Raw genomic sequence first — 17823 nt, 5'->3', positions numbered from 1 at the left:
CGGCTGGCGGCTGCTTTCATTTCCTGTGGGGTTTTTTTAAAGGGTTTTTAGTGCTCGGCTGCCACAGCATGGAGCCGAGGAGCGGGCCAGTGAGGAGGGGCGTTGCGTGACACCCCTCCTCGCTGGCCCACTCCTTGGCTCTGCGCCGCGGCACCCGAGCGCTAAAAAAAGCCCTTTTTTAAAAAAAAGGGAAAGTAGGCTTTCCGATCGCAGGGGCAGGGCACCACCACAAGTGTCACCCCCCCAGGGCGGTACCCAGGGCGGACCACCGCCCCCGCCCCCTTGCTCCGCCCCTGGCTTTACTTTGGGACCTTCTGTTGCAAGCCCATTCTCTGCCAACTAAGCCATGGCCCCTCTATCTTCCTTTGTAATCCAAGCCTGGCGAACTTGAGACCCTAGCAAGCCAAACACAGCCTGTCTGCCATGCAGCCCACCCAGGTGCTCACTAACCCCCTTCCTGTCCCATTGCTCCAATTTTGTAGCCCATCCAGATAGCAATGGCAATGATCTCTCTCTCTCTGATTTGAGGTTCTGCCTTCTCCATCTCTCTCCTCTGACATCCCAGCTCTTTCATTTGTCCTGCTATTGTACAGTATGATACTATTGTAAATTGATTGCTCTGTTTATTGAATATATATATATATATATATATATATATATATATATATATATATATATAAGCCTACACTCAAGTTCTTCTAGTGGGCTTACATTTTGTTAGATTTTTTTTCAGAGGGTGCGAAATAAAGGGTCAGCTTGCCACATCCACAAGGTGTTTGTGATGGGAGGTGATCATGGGTCTCACCTCAAGTTTATATGCCCTGTCCCTGCTGAGCGGCTCCAATGGAAAGCTCAGGTTGTTTGCTTCTGCCAGGGATCGCAAATCAAAATAATACTTGGCATAAACACTGGAGGGAACATTAATGTTGAACTGCAACAACTCAAGAAACTGGCGTTCTAACTCATTCCTGCAAAACAAATAGCAAGACACGTTTTAAACTCTTGACCCGAAGGACAATAATTTACTTTGTCTTATAACACGCTGACGCCAGAGAAAGAAAACGTATTCTAAGCTTGTCACATACATCTCATGGGAACCTGAGCTGTCTTCAGCCCAGGCAGTTTGGGGACAGTTTCTCCTCCCCACCCACCCAAATGTTCAGGTTCAACAAAGGGTTGTCATAAGTAAGCTTTTGTCTCATGTTTGTTAATGGACTATCAGGCATTCGTTTCCATTGCATGCTTGTGGCTCACTTCCCAGCAATGGCCAAGTATGAAATTTAACAGCAGATGCTCGGTCGTCAACACACACACACACACACACACACACACACAGTGTATTAGATCTGTCCCGTGCTTCAGTTGCTAGTGATTTACTTGGTCAGACAAGTTCCAGCACATTTTGACTTGTATAAGGAATTTTGGACTGTAACAGAACTACACAATATAATCTGTTGGGGAATCAAATTTTCTTTGTTTTATGAGCTTTTCAATAGGGCTTTTTGTATACTGTTGAATTTCATTCCAAAGCAGCATCTGTTCCTCAAGCTAACACACATAAATATAAACAAGCTCAGATCGACTTTCCCCATTTTTGATGTACCAGTGCAGGAAACTCCAGTGCTTCACAATGGAAGAAGAGGTATAACCAGAACACCCTGAGGCAAAGGCAGTGTAAGCCAAGGAACCATCCTACTTTGATGAAGTCTGAAAGCCGCTCCTTCACTTGCCTCCTCTGCTTCTCTTCCTCTTTCATGCGTTTGACTAAAGCTTCCCTTTCTCTTTACTCTGTAAAGCTAACCCATGTCTTCTTGAAAGTTGCAAAGATTTTAGAATTCTGCTTGATTTCTGTTTAGGTACACCAAGGTACACCTAGCGTGAGCAATTGCACCCACATAAGCAGACCATAAAGGAAACCGCTCTGCAATGTGTTGGACTGCCATCATTCAAGCCTGCAGCAAAGCATAACTAGAATAAGACTATCAATGGCTACTAGCCAGCATGGCTATCATCTACCTCCACTGTCCAAAGTAGCATGCCTCTAAATACCAGTTCCTACGCAGTGGTAGTTCTATTAGCCATTGTGAGAATACCAATAGTTAAGACAGAAGACCCATCTAACCGGGTTGAATCCAAGCTAAATTAGTTGAACTTACTTCTCTTTGAAATATCAGTGGGACTTAAATTATGGCTAACCTCCCATCGATTTCAATGGCACCTAATCTCAACTAATTTAGTCTGGCTCCAACCTTGTTTATTTATCTGTTGTGTTTATTTTTCTACCAAATAGCTCCAAAAGTGGTGCGCAATGCAAGATAGATCATCATCATGAATTTAAACAACAACCATTTTTATTTTTATTTTTAAAAAGGCAAAATAACGGTGAGTTCTATTGTACATCATGGGGACAACAGAAAGAACAGTGAACTCACATGTCCTCAACGGTGATATCTTTCAGAATCTGACAGTAGTCCACATTCCACACGGCCTGGTCATCCCAAACTTTTGATGCCAGTAGAATTGCACCCAGCACAATTCGCTTCCAGTTTGCTGGACATATATCTATCTCCGCATAAGTTAAAAGTCTTTCAAGATATACCTGAAAAGATACAGTATTTTCATTCGCTCATTCATGGCACTTTACGAATAACAGGTTTGACACATCCCTACCCCAAGGGCGCTTACAATCTAAAAACAGACAAAGGAAACCAACAGAAGAAAGGGTGTGTGTGGAGAAATGGGTAGGCAGGGTTTTTTTTATTTAAAAATGCACAATGTGCTTCATTTAAACATACTGTGGCTTAATAATAATGAGGAAGATAGTGATGTCAAAGTTGGCCCAAGTTATTGGTAGAGAGAAGGACTGGCCATATCCAGTTCCTCACCCCTGGATTATGCTCTAGAGATATAAGTATAATAAGTATATATCTATTGCCACTGGAATTTTCCCTCTCCCACCAGCTGCACATATAAGTTAATACTATAGTACCTCGAAACACAAGCCTATGAAATTAATTCCCTCCATTCTCCTTGTGATTACTTGCTCCATATGGCCCAAAACACCAGATTGCTGGTACACTGTCAGCATCACTTTACTGCCACATAATTGTTCCCTAGAGACTTGTCATGCAAAGTACATTTCAAAAGCTTCCTATACTTTCCCGATACAACATTCATGGGTCCACATTCAAGAAAAACCACATCAATTTAGCCTCCCTTTACTGCTGGTATTTTCAGACTCCTGCAGAGAGACAGCCTTCACCAGTACTGGTATGGTAATACAGCTTTGGGAGTCATATGTAGAAATACAATCAAGGTAACTTCTAACATTGCATTTTCAAATCCAAGCCATCTAAGTAAGTGGGGAAATAGTATTCTGAGGTATTTAGCCACAGGAAAGTTTAGCATAGACAGGACTGTTTGGAGAACAACCATGAATTAAACAGGGCAATAAAGAACAGCTAAGTGACATTCAGAGAAAGGCTCCAGAAGGACCTTGCCACTTAACACAGGTTAGGTTCCCACTTAACACAGAAACCGAAAACAGGTATCAGATGCAAAGTTAGGCTGGAACCCTGACTTGCCCTAACCATGGTTAAAACTGCTGGTAATGGTTAACTTCCCAGCAGGAGAAATTTGTATTCTGGAAGAGAGATAAGCCCAAAGGGAGCACATGATCTCTTCGGCTGCTTGCAAATGTAACCGTGATTAAAACAATCACCAGTGTTATTTATTTAGGAGACCACTGTAAGCAGATGAAAACATTAGCAGGATTCTAATCTCACTTGTAACAAATGTGATGGATAATATGGACAGATATAAAATATAGATTATGATATAATATGCAGTTGGAAACATTGACATTAGGGCCCACGGAGGGGGAGGCGGGGGAAGTCGCAAAATTCAGAGAAATCTCTGTATATGGAAATGTATTTGGTTTTGTTATAAACTTAAAACGATTACAAAAAATAAAAATAAAACAATCACCAGTATCATATCTGCCTTGGCCTCTACAACTGGCAACATCAGATGCACTCAATTAAAACATTATATCCAATATTGGAAGAAGCAATATTTCTAGCGGTTCTGGTGCAAAACAAGTAGTTCCAGGCGTTCCTGCAATACGCATCACCCTCCACTTCAGAAATATGTGTGTTATTATTTACACACCCACTTCACACCCATCTTTGTGTTACTAATAGTAACTGCCTCTTGGCCAAGGTTGCTAGAATGCTAGGTGTATACAGCTAATGGCTGTTTCCAATGGTGTGTGTGTGTGGGTGTCGGTGTTTGCTGTTCGATGCTTAGGAAAGAGGTTTCAAGAAATAGAGCTTCTTCTCCAAGCAAGCAAGCAATAGTCAATGTCTCCAGGGAGTGGTTTTTGCAGGCTCCAGGGCCTGAATCCTATCCACTAAACTCAACCAATGTTATCAGGGGGGGAACTCAGTATGTACGTCAGCAAACTGCACTCCAAAAGCAGTATTCACGAGCCTGTTCTTCATGCTTCATTGCAGATTGCCCTAGTGAGCATTCCACTATCAAATTTCCTCATATAAAACACCTTATTTAAAGATGTCCTAATTGAGCTTAGTCAGCTGTGGTCTGTAGCTATTAAACATCTGAGGCAACAAAAAATACTGCTTATGGGCTTCTCATTGGCATCTGGTTGGCCACAGTGGAAATAGAATGTTGGGCCAGATGGGCCTTTGGTCTGATCCTGCACGGCTCCTCTTAGGGTTTTATGGCAGGCAGAGTGAGAGAGAAGCCACTTCTATGTTTTCTCCCCAGAGCTGACTTTCCGCTTATTCTATGCTCACCATTGCATGCGAGCGAATGGCGTTGCTGGTATTCTAATGCATGGCTGTTGTTGGCATTTGTTTATATTACTGCTCCTGGCCCATTGTAACAGAGTCACATGCTACGCCGAGATACCATTTTAACTGGAAGACCTGTTCACTCAGAAGCAAGGCCCACTCTGTTGAATAAACCTAACTCTCAGGTATAGTAAACGCACAAAGAATTTTATATATTTCAAGCCTTTCTCCCACCTGTTATTTTTGGGTTTGTTTGTTACCGTGTGTGTGTGTGTGTGTGTGTGTGTGTTGCTGTACACCACCGATATTTTGTGAGATGGTGGTATAGAAATATTTTTATAAACAGATAAATGTAGTTCAAAAAGTAAAAACAAAAAAAACCTAGCTATTTAGGAATGTGTTTTAGTTTTTTTAAAAAAACCTTTCAGTCAGCAATTTGAAAAATAAAATCCATAACATTCAATTAATGTTCATTAAGGCTTTTAATGCATGTGGGATCATAATTTAATTGTCTTCCCCTCCGATTTTAATTTCATCACCTATTAGAACACAAAATCTCTTGGCAGCTTTGGAAGCGGTGAGAAAAATTACATAGTTTGTGCTTAATTACGACTCGCCTTTTCTTGTAGAGTTAAAACAGGTTTTAATTGAAAGAACTTAATTAAAGGCACAGAGGGCTGGCAATTTGCCCCTCTCCTCGTTTTTCCCCTCCTTGAGACCTGTCCTTTCAGTGCAAAGGAGGGACCCACCTAGCATTGTGGCTACAGCAAATCCCACTGAATCTGACAAAAGGCTGTGCAGAGGAAGTCCTGAGCACCAGCCAGCCCTCCTGTGCACTACCTGGAGCTCCTGGGAGGAAGGGTGGGGTAAAACTGTGCTTACATTTTTATAATTAAAACAAGCTGTCACCAGATTCTACCTACAGGGCAAATCTGGAGATTTCTCCTCAGATGAAACATCTGAAGAGAACAAAAAATATTTCAGTGTGATTAGTGAAGCGTCTCAGGAGGGGTTTACACATCTCTTTTGTCCGCATGCCAACACAGAAATATGCAGCTGTAGATTCAGGTCAACCTTTGGTCTGTTGCTGAGAGATCAAGCAAGGAAGCTTGCTCACAACAAAAAATGTTATGTGCAAGAAAGCAAATGTGTAGAGTAAATTCAACTGCATTGTTAAGGTCTAAGCTCCCCGGAGAAATACTGTAAACTGGTTGATAAGTCTCTAAAAGCCAAAGCACACAACAGACCTTGGATCCACTTACAGTACGGAGGAGAAGACTGCATGAAGAAACCTAAGGACAGAGAGCCTCAGAACAATGCTCAGAAGGGTTGGGAGTTCATGCTTGTAAAATGAGAACCACAAGCTAACACAGAATGATCATTAATTCTTCAAACCAGGATTTATTGGCCTGGCACCACCCACAGGCTCTTCCCACTGACAGGATTTTGGAAATATATCTGATGTGGTTTTCGAATCCTGTAAGGAAAGGGCTAGTAAATGTTATTTGCATTCTGTTCCTGGCAGGCCTCGTCACAGAAGGGGACCCAGCCAGGTGTCTCCCCATTTCAAAGCAAAGAGAACAACTTCTTGTACACAGTCCGAGGTCATGTTTTCCATCTTTCCAGATGTAGGGCTACAGGGCGACTGTGCAAATGGGTCTTGATTTAGCAGCAACTGTGCAAAGGACATGGGTCCAAGTAGCTTACAACTGGAAACGGAACCTAGCCATGGTAGAGCATTAGGCCTTGTGTGAAGCAGGGTTGAGTTTAAGCAATTCCAAATAAACTTTGAGTGATTTATTCCGGTGTATGGAACAAGAAAAGGGGGCACTTGGGTGAGGGATACTGTATCCTCTCCTCTCCCATGCAGTCCCATATCCAAACTCCTTGGGTGAGGGGGGAAAGAACCCTCTCCCATTCCATGGAATGCCTCCTTGCAGACTGACACTCAAACTCATTCCCCCCACCACCTCCACAACTCTGGATAGAGAGGGAACTTCCTTGGATGGGAAATAAACATATTACTGGGTCTGTCAAGTAGGTTCCTTCATATGCATGTTTGCAGGGTGGTACAGGAAGACAGCCCAATGAAATAGCTCCTCCACAGCAGTCCGTAAGTAAGCCCAAAGTTATCAGACATTCCCAAACTATTTTGGCCTCAGAGGACTATTTTGTAAAGATGATCAATAAATAAGCCGAGGAAGGAAAGGGAGTTCAGCTCTCCTTTCTTTAGAACAGATATGATTTTTTTTGAAAATTATGAATCATAAAAAATGTCCAAAAAAATAAATAAATAAAAATTCCTTAGAGACCAACTAAGTTTGTTCTTGGTATGAGCTTTCGTGTGCATGCACACTTCTTCAGATACCTTCACATGAAAGCTCATACCAAGAAGAAATTTTGTTGGTCTCTAAGGTGCTACTGGAAGGAATTCTTTTTATTTTGTTTTGACTATGGCAGACCAACACGGCTACCTACCTATCATAAAAATGTGTAGCTTTAAATGGAAATTGGGGGGGGGGGTTGGAGATTGAAAAATAGGCAATACTTTCTTCAGCACCCTTTACAGAGCTAAGGTCGTTTTATTTCTTTAGGAACATAAAATGCATTTATCTGTAATTCTGTTATAGAATAAAATACAATTTATTCAGACACTGATTGCAAATTTACTATTTGGCATTCCTTTTAAATGCTTTAATTCGGGGTACAAATGGAGCTACCCTAGCATCACTTAGTTTTTGCCTGTTTAAGAGAAGCAGGCAAAAGAAGAAGAAGAAACTATAGTAAAAAAAAAATAAAGTTATTGTATATTGCTGCCATCACATCTTATTTGACCAAGGGGACAAAAATGAAGGTCCAGTTTAAAAGAGCATTAAAAAAAAATATCACACCTTCCTTCCTCTGATCTTCCTGCCAATTGCTCAGGATTGCACATGGTTACCTTTTATCCTCACAACAACACTGTGAAGCAGGTTAGGTGAGAGCGTGTGATCAGCCAGTGACAGGATTTGAAGCCAGTTGGGACAATCCTGTGTTTGGGCTCCCCTTCCTTGGTGGATGAGCCCGGCTATTCAAAGGGGGAACTGCCCTCAGAGCAGATCCCAAAAACTCCTTACCTACTGGATATGCTATTGCAAGAAGAGCCACGCAGCCAGTAATCCTCCGGCATGAGAACATTGCATTGGTCTCCTCCGATTTGGAGGAGGAGTCCATTTCAGAAGCCCCAGTGCAACTGAAGTCTCATCTTCTCTGTCAGATAAAAGTCTGCTGAAGAAGGCTGGGTCCCTTTAAACTAAGAGGAACCTCTCAGGAAGGCAGAGGTAGCTACTGAGACACAGTCCCTATATAAGGCTCATTCTGAGTGTAAACCGCTGCTGAAGAGACATATCTCCACCAAGCAGGCAGCGTGAACCCTGCCTGGAGCTGTCCAGGGTACAGGGACCTCTGCTGAGGTCTCCCTGGCTGCAATCTCCTAGCCATCGATGACACACACTGGGAGATATGGAAAATAGGAAGACAGTAGAAACCAGAGCAACGGTGTGGCTATCCACAGCTGTTTTGATTAAGCGAGGAGGAGGAGAAACATTCACATTTTGCAGCCCGCCCAAGGAAGTAATGATCAACTGACAGCAAAGGGTAGACAACTTCAAGGGTTTTGCTCTGCCTCATCTTAAGCTAGCACACATGTGACACTGCTAAATGATTCTGCCACATGACTGAAAGGCCCTGTAACATATCCAGCGCAACTGAGATTAAATAAGAGAGTCACAGTGGCCCAATGGACAGAGAAGGGGTTTTGCATGCAGATGATCCGCTTTCAAGACTTATGATGGGGTCAGCCAAAGATTTTGCATCTATAAAACCTTTGCTCTTGCACTTCCTAGCAACTAGAAAATTCTTTTCAGTAGCACCTTAGAGACCAACTGTGTTTGTTCTTGGTATGAGCTTTCGTGTGCATGCACACTTCTTCAGATACACTGAAACAGAAGTCACCAGATCCTTAAATATAGTGAGGGAGTGGGGAGTCTTTAAGGCTGGTGGCTATCGTGGCATCAAATCCCACATTCCAGCTATGTGTTTTGTGAAGAAATAGCTGGACCTTCCAACTTTCAGCTTCACTGGATGCATGTGAGTTTTCCCATACCGTTGCATATTCTTACATGCCTTTATCAGCCGTCAGTCCTTTATTCACCTTCCCCCCACCCCCGTAACAAAAAAGCCCCAAATAGTGTAAGCTCAGCTCCTGAGAGCTCCAGCCCCTTGATCGTTTTAGCTGCCCTTTTCTGAACCTTGTCTAGCTCTGCAATAGCCTGCTTGATCTTTAAGCAATAATGGCTTATTTTTAGGTGGGTGACCCTTGCCCTCAGCTATCAACATTGCTCGATAGTCCGGCACGCGCCAGCAAGACGCGTATGCGGGATTATCTTTCTTTTTTCTTTTTTTTAAAGGCCTCACTTCGCATCAGCCACAAATGTGTGCCAGTCACTCACACAGCCCTTTGTGCATCCACCAGCTTTTATTAATGCTCCTGTCTGTTGTTGACAGTTGTCCAAGATTCTTTGCTTGAAGCTATAATGATTTACAATCAGCCGCACGCAAACATGGAAAAGTTCCAGACTTCAACATCCACGGGATGCCTGCACGACTACAACCCCCACCTGTGTATTATATGAATCAATCACCGGGGCAGAGTGTCACAGTATCCCTTCGCACAGCCAAGTTATAATCTAGGCTAAGCCCTCTTTGAATAGATTCCCTTACTGTATACAGTGGTACCTCGGGTTACAAACACCTCGGGTTACAAACTCCGCAGTACCTCAGGTTACAAACTTTGCCCCCGGATGAGAACGGAAATCGTGCGCTGGCGGCGCGGCGGCAGCAGGAGGCCCCATTAGCAAAAGCGCGCCTCAGGTCAACAACGGTTTCGGTTTAAGAACGGACCTTCGGAACGCATTAAGTTCGTAACCAGAGGTACCACTGTATAGGAATGGCTACAACTCTCCTCCCCATAAACACACCCACAATCCAAAAGACACCCCAATCATAGGTGCCTTGCTGCACACAACACTCAATCTATTTACAAGGAAAAAATTACACTTTCCCAAGGGAAAATCAACGGTTATGATATGCCATGCTGATCATGTTCATGCCTCAGGATGGGCTTCTTCTTCTTCTCTGGCGATCACTCGTACCCGAGCAAGATTGTCTTCCATGAACACGGTCTTAACAGTGAGTCGCTAAGTGACTGTGGAGCCCAATTCTGGATCCACATGTCCTTCCACAGTGTGGACATAGGTTTCTGGGCAGGAGCTGATCACTGTGAGGGTTTGCCAAACATGCCTTCCTATTAGCACGTTTCTCCCTTTCGTCCTGAGTTTGAGCGTCTTCAAAGCCCATGACCCCTTTGGTAAAGGCTGTTCTCCAATTGGAGCTCTCGCAGGCCAATGTTTCCCAGCTGTCCCTGTTTATACTACACGTTTTTAGATTTGCCTTGAGAGAGTCTTTTGTTGACCACCAGCATTACGCTTTCCATTTTTAAGTTCGGAATAGAGTAGTTGCTTTGGAAGACGGTCATCAGGCATCCGCACAACACGACCAGTCCAACGAAGTTGATGTTGAAGAATCATTGCTTCAACACTGGTGATCTTTGCTTCTTCCAGTACACTGGCATTAGTTCACCTGTCTTCCCAAGTGATGTGTAATTTTTTTGGGAGACACCGTTGTTGGAATCTTTCGAGGAGTTGGAGATGGCGTTTATAAGTGGTCCATGTTTCACAAGCATATGGTAAGGTAGGGATGGGCACCTGTAATGTGGCATGTGGTTTTACAATATGCCCTAAGCGTGTGCACTACCAGAAGCGGCATTGGGGCAATCCTAAAGAGGCAGTAGCACTGCAAATCCAAGCAGCGGTGCTTCCCAAACTTGGGGCTCCAGCTGCTGTTGGGACTACAACTCCCACCATCCCTAGCTAGCAGGACCAGTGGTCCAGGACCTTCTGCACACAAACAGATGCTTCACCAGTGAGATATGGTCCTTCCCCAATGAGCTATTGTTCAGCCTAGAAGATGGCACGGTGGCTTTGCATACTCACCAGGGTGACAATGGCACATTCAGCAGTCAGCTGAGCGGCGCTGAACAGCGTCCGCACAAAGCGGTAAATCTGCTTCTGCTCTGGGTCATGTTTGTCATAATCTGGCGGCACTTCGGATTTCTGCAGGAACAGCATTATTTAAAAGGTGAGCATCTACAATCCATGGCTTGGGATGGGGGGAAGCAATTAACAGGGGTGGGTAGAATGCACCTCAAGAAGAAACGAATGAAAGAATGAGGCAGGTGATCTTTACCGTAAGGGGGTGGAGGTTTTCATCAAAAATATCTAGGAGCATCCTTCCATCTGCGTCCCTGGAAAGAGCGAACGAAAAAAAGAAAAATACCAACTTGTTACGCCAACTTGGGTGAAAGAGGAGGAAGTGGGAAACTATTATTATGGCAAAATGAAAGAACTCTGTACACTGGGAATCACTTACCAGTGGACTTATTCTCACACTGCTCCAGTAATGTATATGAAAGAGCCACATGGCTGCAGACAATAATAAAGTTTCATCTCATGCAAATATTGCCCTATCACATTAAATTAATCAATTGCTTAATTTCCAGAATAGCCAATGTGTTGCCACCCCCTGATGTTATTGGACTACAACTTCCATCAGCCCCAAGCAGCAGGGCCAATGGTCAAAGATGATGGGAGCTGGAGTTCAACAACAACGGGAGGGCGCCAAGTTGGGGAAGGCTGCTCTACAGAAACAACTACAAGCATTACAGAAACTTGTGCTTATAGTTTTGGTTATGGAAGCACAAATTTAAATGTTGTTGACAGAGGGTTGTTTTACTATTCCCAACTGCTGGCTCATGGCCCCCAGGAGGGGTGTGCGCAACCCACCCAGGTGGGTCTGTGGCACCATTCACAAAACAAAAACTACCATAAAGATATCAAAATTTTCAAAAGCAGGGGGTCGGTGGTTTAGGTTTTGAAAAACAGGGGGTCCGCCGTACTTAGCTAACTGGGAGAGCCACTGCTTTGGACAATTAAAAAAAGCACACCTCAAACTGTTAATATAATGTGAAAGTCTTTCCCATTGATTTTATGTTTTAAATTATTATGAAACTTCACACAATGCATAACAGATGTGTAGAATTCACTGTCATTACATGCAGGGGTGACCAATACTTTAAAGGTAAAGGCAAAGGGACCCCGACCGTTAGGTCCCATCACGGACGACTCTAGGGTTGCAGCGCTCATCTCGCTCTATAGGCCGAGGGAGCCGGCGTTTGTCCGCAGATAGCTTCTGGGTCATGACCAAGCCGCTTCTGGCGAACCAGAGCAGCGCACAGAAATGCCGTTTACCTTCCCACCGAAGCGGTACCTATTTATCTACTTACACTTTGACGTGCTTTTGAACTGCTAGGTGGGCAGGAGCAGGGATCGAGCAACGAGAGCTCACCCCATCGCGGGGATTCGAACCGCCGACCTTCTGATCGGCAAGCCCTAGGCTCTGTGGTTTAGACCACAGCGCCACCTGCGTCCCTTCATCAATACTTAAGATGGATTTAAAAAAGAATCAGGCAAATTCACAGATGATCAGGCCACGAATCATGATGGCTAATGGCTATATTTACTGCGATGTACTCTGTACGAGCTTTAATTGGATCATCTCACAGACCACCTGAATGAAGCTGATGGTCCACCAGTGGCCTATGGACTACAGTTTGGGGAATCCTATTCTACAGGTTGTGGAGATAGAATCTGTGCTGAAATGGGGATGCTGGACTAGATAGGACCTTTGCTCTGAGCCAGCTCAGAGCAAAGCACAATATCCCCGAGATCCAGCAGAGGGCGCATAGAGAACATGCTGTGTACTGACGATCACAGTAAGATTCCCACAGGAATTTCCACTTGAAAACAATTAATGTATTTACCAGTACGTTTCCGAGCACAATTCAAAGTGTTGATGCTGACCTTTAAAGCCCTAAACGGCCTTGGTCCTGTATACCCGAAGGAGCGTCTCCACCCTCATCGTTCAGCCCAGACACTGAGGTCCAGCTCTGAGGGCGTTCTGGCAGTTTCCTCACTGTGAGATGTGAGGTTACAGGGAACCAGGCAGAGGGCCTTCTCGGTAGTGGCAACCACCCATCAAGTTGTCAAGGAAACAAACAACTATCTGACTTTTATAAGACATCTGAAGGCAGCCCTGTTTAGGGAAGTTTTTAATGTTTGAAGTTGTATTCTGTTTTTGGTGTTCTGTTGGGAGCCGCCCAGAGTGGCTGGGGAAGCCCAGCCAGATGGGCGGGGTATAAATAATAAATTATTATAAATTATTATTACTGGTTAGGTTGTAAAAGAACAAAACCACCACCAGCAGCAGCAGCCCTTATCTGCCCCCAAGCTCATGCCCAGCTCATCTCTGGAGTTCTGAAAACTATTTTTAGAGACCCAGGTGGCGCTGTGGGTTAAACCACAGAGCCTAGGGCTTGCTGATCAGAAGGTCGGTGGTTTGAATCCCCGCGACGGGGTGAGCTCCCGTTGCTCGGTCCCAGCTCCTGCTCACCTAGCAGTTCGAAAGCACGTCAAAGTGCAAGTAGATAAATAGGTACCGCTCCGGCGGGAAGGTAAACGGCGTTTCCGTGCGCTGCTCTGGTTTGCCAGAAGCGGCTTTGTCATGCTGGCCACATGACCCGGAAGCTGTATGCCGGCTCCCTCGGCCAGTAATGCGAGATGAGCGCCGCAACCCCAGAGTCGGACACGACTGGACCTAATGGTCCTTTACCTTTAAGTTTGTGATAATCAGTATAGGAAGAAGGGGAAATTAGAGCAACAGGAGAGAGAAATGGCAATGGGAGCATAATCCCCAAACCTGACTTTGATCCATCAACCCTAGTTAAGGGCCAGCTAATATTATGTCTGCAGAAACACCAAGAAATGAAAAGGGGATCTTTGGCAAGACTTTCAGTTTCTAGGAGACGGGATTTTAGTGACTTTGCTGCCCTGCTACTTCAGGATGGTGAGTATATATATATATATATATTCTCCTTCCACCCTACACCTTGCCCTGCATTCCTGCTCTCTGTCTAAGGAACTTGCTAAGCTGGTCTAAATTCTAAGGAAACTTAAAAGCCACCATCAGAATTATGCAAACTCAGAGGATAATGAACATCTGATGGAAGAAAGTTGAGACCTGGCCTTATTTTAAGAGCCGTATCCCATAGTGTTGTTACAGTGTTTGGAATCCCAGAGCCATATGGGCATGGCCAATTTACACATGTTTCTTATTCGGTCATTGCTCTTCCAGGTGACCATCAAGTAGGGAAGGATTCATATCACAGTTGCAGAGCAAAAGCTTCCAATAGTGTTGTTTTTGTTGCTGTCATCTTAAAAACGTAAGGCGAGCTTGTTGGATCAGGACAATGGCCCATCTAGTACAGGACCTGCCTGGGTTTTGAGATCTTTGATGGAAGCCCTTCTCTCAGTTCCACCACCCTTACAGGCAGGCTTGATGGGGATGTGAGAGAGGGCCTTTTCAGTGGCTGCTCCCAGGCTTTGGAACTCCTTCCCTAGAGAAGCTAGACTAGCTCCCTCCTTGCTGTCATTCCACTGGCAGGTGAAGACGACTTTATTCAGACAAGCTTTTGGGAACTCACTGCTTTTTAATGAAAGGGCTGGTGCCGTGCCATTCTTGCAATTATTGGTATGGTTTTAATAGATGTTATAAATACATGTAAGTTTTAATCCTATTAATGTTTAATTTTTTTTAAAAAAAATTATTTTCTCTTATGTTTTTAGCAGTTCTTATTTGTGTATGGGCAATCTATCCGGAAGATAAAATTGTATTTCGAGGAGTTAGTGATCTGACTCGGTTGCCCTCTTCCTGCCCTCTGTTCCTTCTTCCTCTCCTTGTCTCTTAAGTTCTTTGATGGCACAAAGGTGCCAGGGCGAACTACAGCCATTTCAAAATACAGTATTTAAAACAGTTTAAAACAAATTACAGTCCCAACAATTTGATGGGCCCTAGAAATATACATATATCTCAAGTGTCAAAGGCCAGGGTAGAGAGAGAGAGAGACATGCAGAGGTTTCCAGGTGCAATCCCTGGTGTCTGCTGACAGGGCTAAGAAAGACCCCTGTCTGAAGCCCTGGACAACTTTTGGTGCCGCTGAGGTAACATATGAAGTGGTCCTACACCAGGTATTATTGCTTGCACACGATAACTATAGGCAATTAAACAAAGGGTGAGAGGAAACTAATGAATGGTGGGACAGGGGAATAATTGGGTCTCCCAACATAAACGTACCTGTTTCTGATGTGGTAATATATTGCAAGAGCTACACTGTAAAAGAAAACATAGAGTGAAAATACAGAGTTAGTGTTCTGGGATACAAATCTGATATTCTCTACAAAGTCACATTACTAAGCTTCGACAACCATTTTTAACCTTCTGAGAAGGCCCAGACAACCTGTAGGACCCGTTTCTTGCCAAGGGAGAGAGCAGCGATCAATAAACAAAGTGGTGGATGTTAACCTGTAGCACGCAGGGCTAACTCCCATCAATCTGCACAGCACTAAATAAAGTGCTTCTTCGGATCTTTGAGAGAAGCACATTTTAAAAGAAATTGATTCAAAAGAGGAGAGGGAACGGCGGCAGAGGTCTCAGGGGTCTTCCGCGTGCCGAGAGCAGCATCGGGCGAGGGGAGGGGGAAGGGGTCAACCTGCCTCGCAAGTAGTTCAAGTGGAAGCTTGGGAATGCAATACTTTTAGGGGCATCAATGAAACAATGCATACCAGCAAATCTAGTGCAACTGGAGCGGTGCATCCCAATATCCTTTGCAGCACCACAAGCAAAGTGTAGATACTTCGACTTGCAAAATATTTTGGATAGGCCCTGGAGTTGTAATGGGGAGGAACGAAAGAGGAATGGGGAAAGGGGGACAAAATGCAGAAACTGACAGGGATCCAGCACAGAAATTTTACAGAGAGGTCAGATGCAATTGCAGCAAGGAGGAAAATTTCTGAACAGAGTGAAGGAGGGAGGGAGAGAACAGAAAAAGAGACCAGCAACAGGGGGTATACTTGGTATAAGGATATCAGTTTGGGGGAAAGAGTGTTATCAATTGACTATGGAAAAGGAATTATAGCAGGTCATCTAGAGGAGGAAGCAGTAGGAACTATTGCTCTAACTGTTCAGAGGAGATTAACAGAAAACCTAAAGAAAACAGAGAAGAGATTTCATGATATCTACTTCTTGAACAACAATCTACTTCTATTATCAACAACTGTTTGCTAGTCTTATATGGGCTTGCAACTTCCCATTGTGTTCTTTAGAGAGAGAACCAAGCTAGATTTTCTCCTCAAAAGGACTTTTACAAGAAAACCACTATTTTTCCAATGCATCATGAGTTAACACAGACAGCACGGTCCAATTACACTATGATTTGCCTTTTATGGGGTTTCAAAAGCTTTTGGGAGCAAATTGGGGAGGGGAGGAAAGGAAGGACACAAGGGGATTATTTGTGTCTCTTCTAGAAGTTTGCACTATTTATTACAAACAAATATGCTAGCATTTCGGTGCCATGGTAATTTCAAAGCTCAACCACAACTTTTGAATATAAACATCAATGATGTTAATGGGTCAAAGGTTTATGGTGTGTTTGCATCGACATGTACATACTGAAAGTCTGAGCAGATGACTAAAAACCTGACTGCAGCAGCAAAATCAAAGGTTTCCTTGTGGAAAAACAAATTTTTGTGTTCATTGATGGCACAGTTCTTTCACTATAGCAGTTTCACAAGTGTACAATTCGTGTGCAGCATACTTGAGCTGTACACTCATACAGTTATTCACATGGAAAGTTCAATGTGTACACAATCTTGTGTTGCTGTGTACACAATAACTGAACTATACAAAAACACTCTTTCACAAAAACTCCTGTATGTGTGCAGAGATAGCTTGTACCTGTGTTCAGTTAAATGTGTAAAAAAACAAAACTTAAGGAGACTTCTGAAGCCAAATGTTGACTTCAAGCATTCAGACCAGATCTGAGCAAGCCAGCAAGCATGTGGTTTATTACTGGAGTGCTTCATTCAAAGCAAACCCAGCTGTTTCGGACTACAACTCCCGTCAGTTCCAGCCTGCATGGCCAAATGGGCATGGATGATGGGAGATAAACTGCAAAAACATCTGGAGAGCACCCACCAGGTTGGGAAAGGCTGGATTAGGTCCTCCCTCCCCTTTTGGAGTGCCTTTGTTATAGAAGCAATTATGCAGAAATAAGTAAAAAAAAAAAAAAAAAGCCACCATACCCACCTTTTAATTGTATACTTGAGGTTGGGCTGAGTGACTGTGCTGTCATCCAGGAAAATAGTGGAACAGGAACTGTATTTCCTTCTCAGTTGACCAGGAGGATGCTAGAAGGCAAACATACAAGAATAGTGGCAGTGACATTGTACCAAAGGCATTCCTTAGACAACACAACAATGAGTAAACAGTTCCTCTCTGTCTCTTGCACGCACACACATAGGCACACTCAAGTTAACAGGGGTCTGGGAATTCTTTTTTTCAGGGCTTGGGTATCTCATGAATCACACAGAAATGACACTTTGCTAGTGGCTCAATAAAGCGAATGGGGATAATTTGATTCACACACACACACACACACACACACATACACACAATGTTTGCATGGGTTCGTAAGTAGAACACAACCACCACCTTTCATTTCAAAATACAATGACTAAAGGACTGGGGAAATTGGTTTACATATTATTTATTTCTTTAAAGGCATTTCTAAACCCCTTAGTATTTTTAAATTTTCTAAGCGGTGTACAACAACAACAACAACAAAGCAACAAACAATATTATTAAAACAAAAACAGTAGTATAAAAGCATATAAATACAAATAAAATGAGGAATACAGGGAATTCATGTTAATTATTTTTAAGGGTCTGGTTTTATGGG

General features: G+C 43.6%; 1 protein-coding gene across 1 annotated transcript in view; it reads right to left on the bottom strand.

Annotated features, from left to right (window-relative positions):
* The window catches only part of CCNY (cyclin Y), a 100303-nt gene that overhangs the window by 2189 nt on the left and 80291 nt on the right, over positions 1–17823 (bottom strand). The window contains exons 4-9 of the mRNA XM_033165115.1: positions 17172–17272; positions 15162–15197; positions 11160–11217; positions 10907–11026; positions 2433–2599; positions 806–968 (exon numbers count right to left, since the gene is read on the bottom strand). Coding sequence (XP_033021006.1) covers positions 806–968; positions 2433–2599; positions 10907–11026; positions 11160–11217; positions 15162–15197; positions 17172–17272 — 645 coding nt within the window. The remainder of the gene's footprint in view (positions 1–805; positions 969–2432; positions 2600–10906; positions 11027–11159; positions 11218–15161; positions 15198–17171; positions 17273–17823) is intronic.

The sequence above is a fragment of the Lacerta agilis genome, chromosome 12, assembly GCF_009819535.1.
Source record: "Lacerta agilis isolate rLacAgi1 chromosome 12, rLacAgi1.pri, whole genome shotgun sequence".
Lineage (NCBI taxonomy): Eukaryota > Metazoa > Chordata > Lepidosauria > Squamata > Lacertidae > Lacerta > Lacerta agilis.
This window is presented reverse-complemented; position numbering and strand designations above follow the sequence as displayed.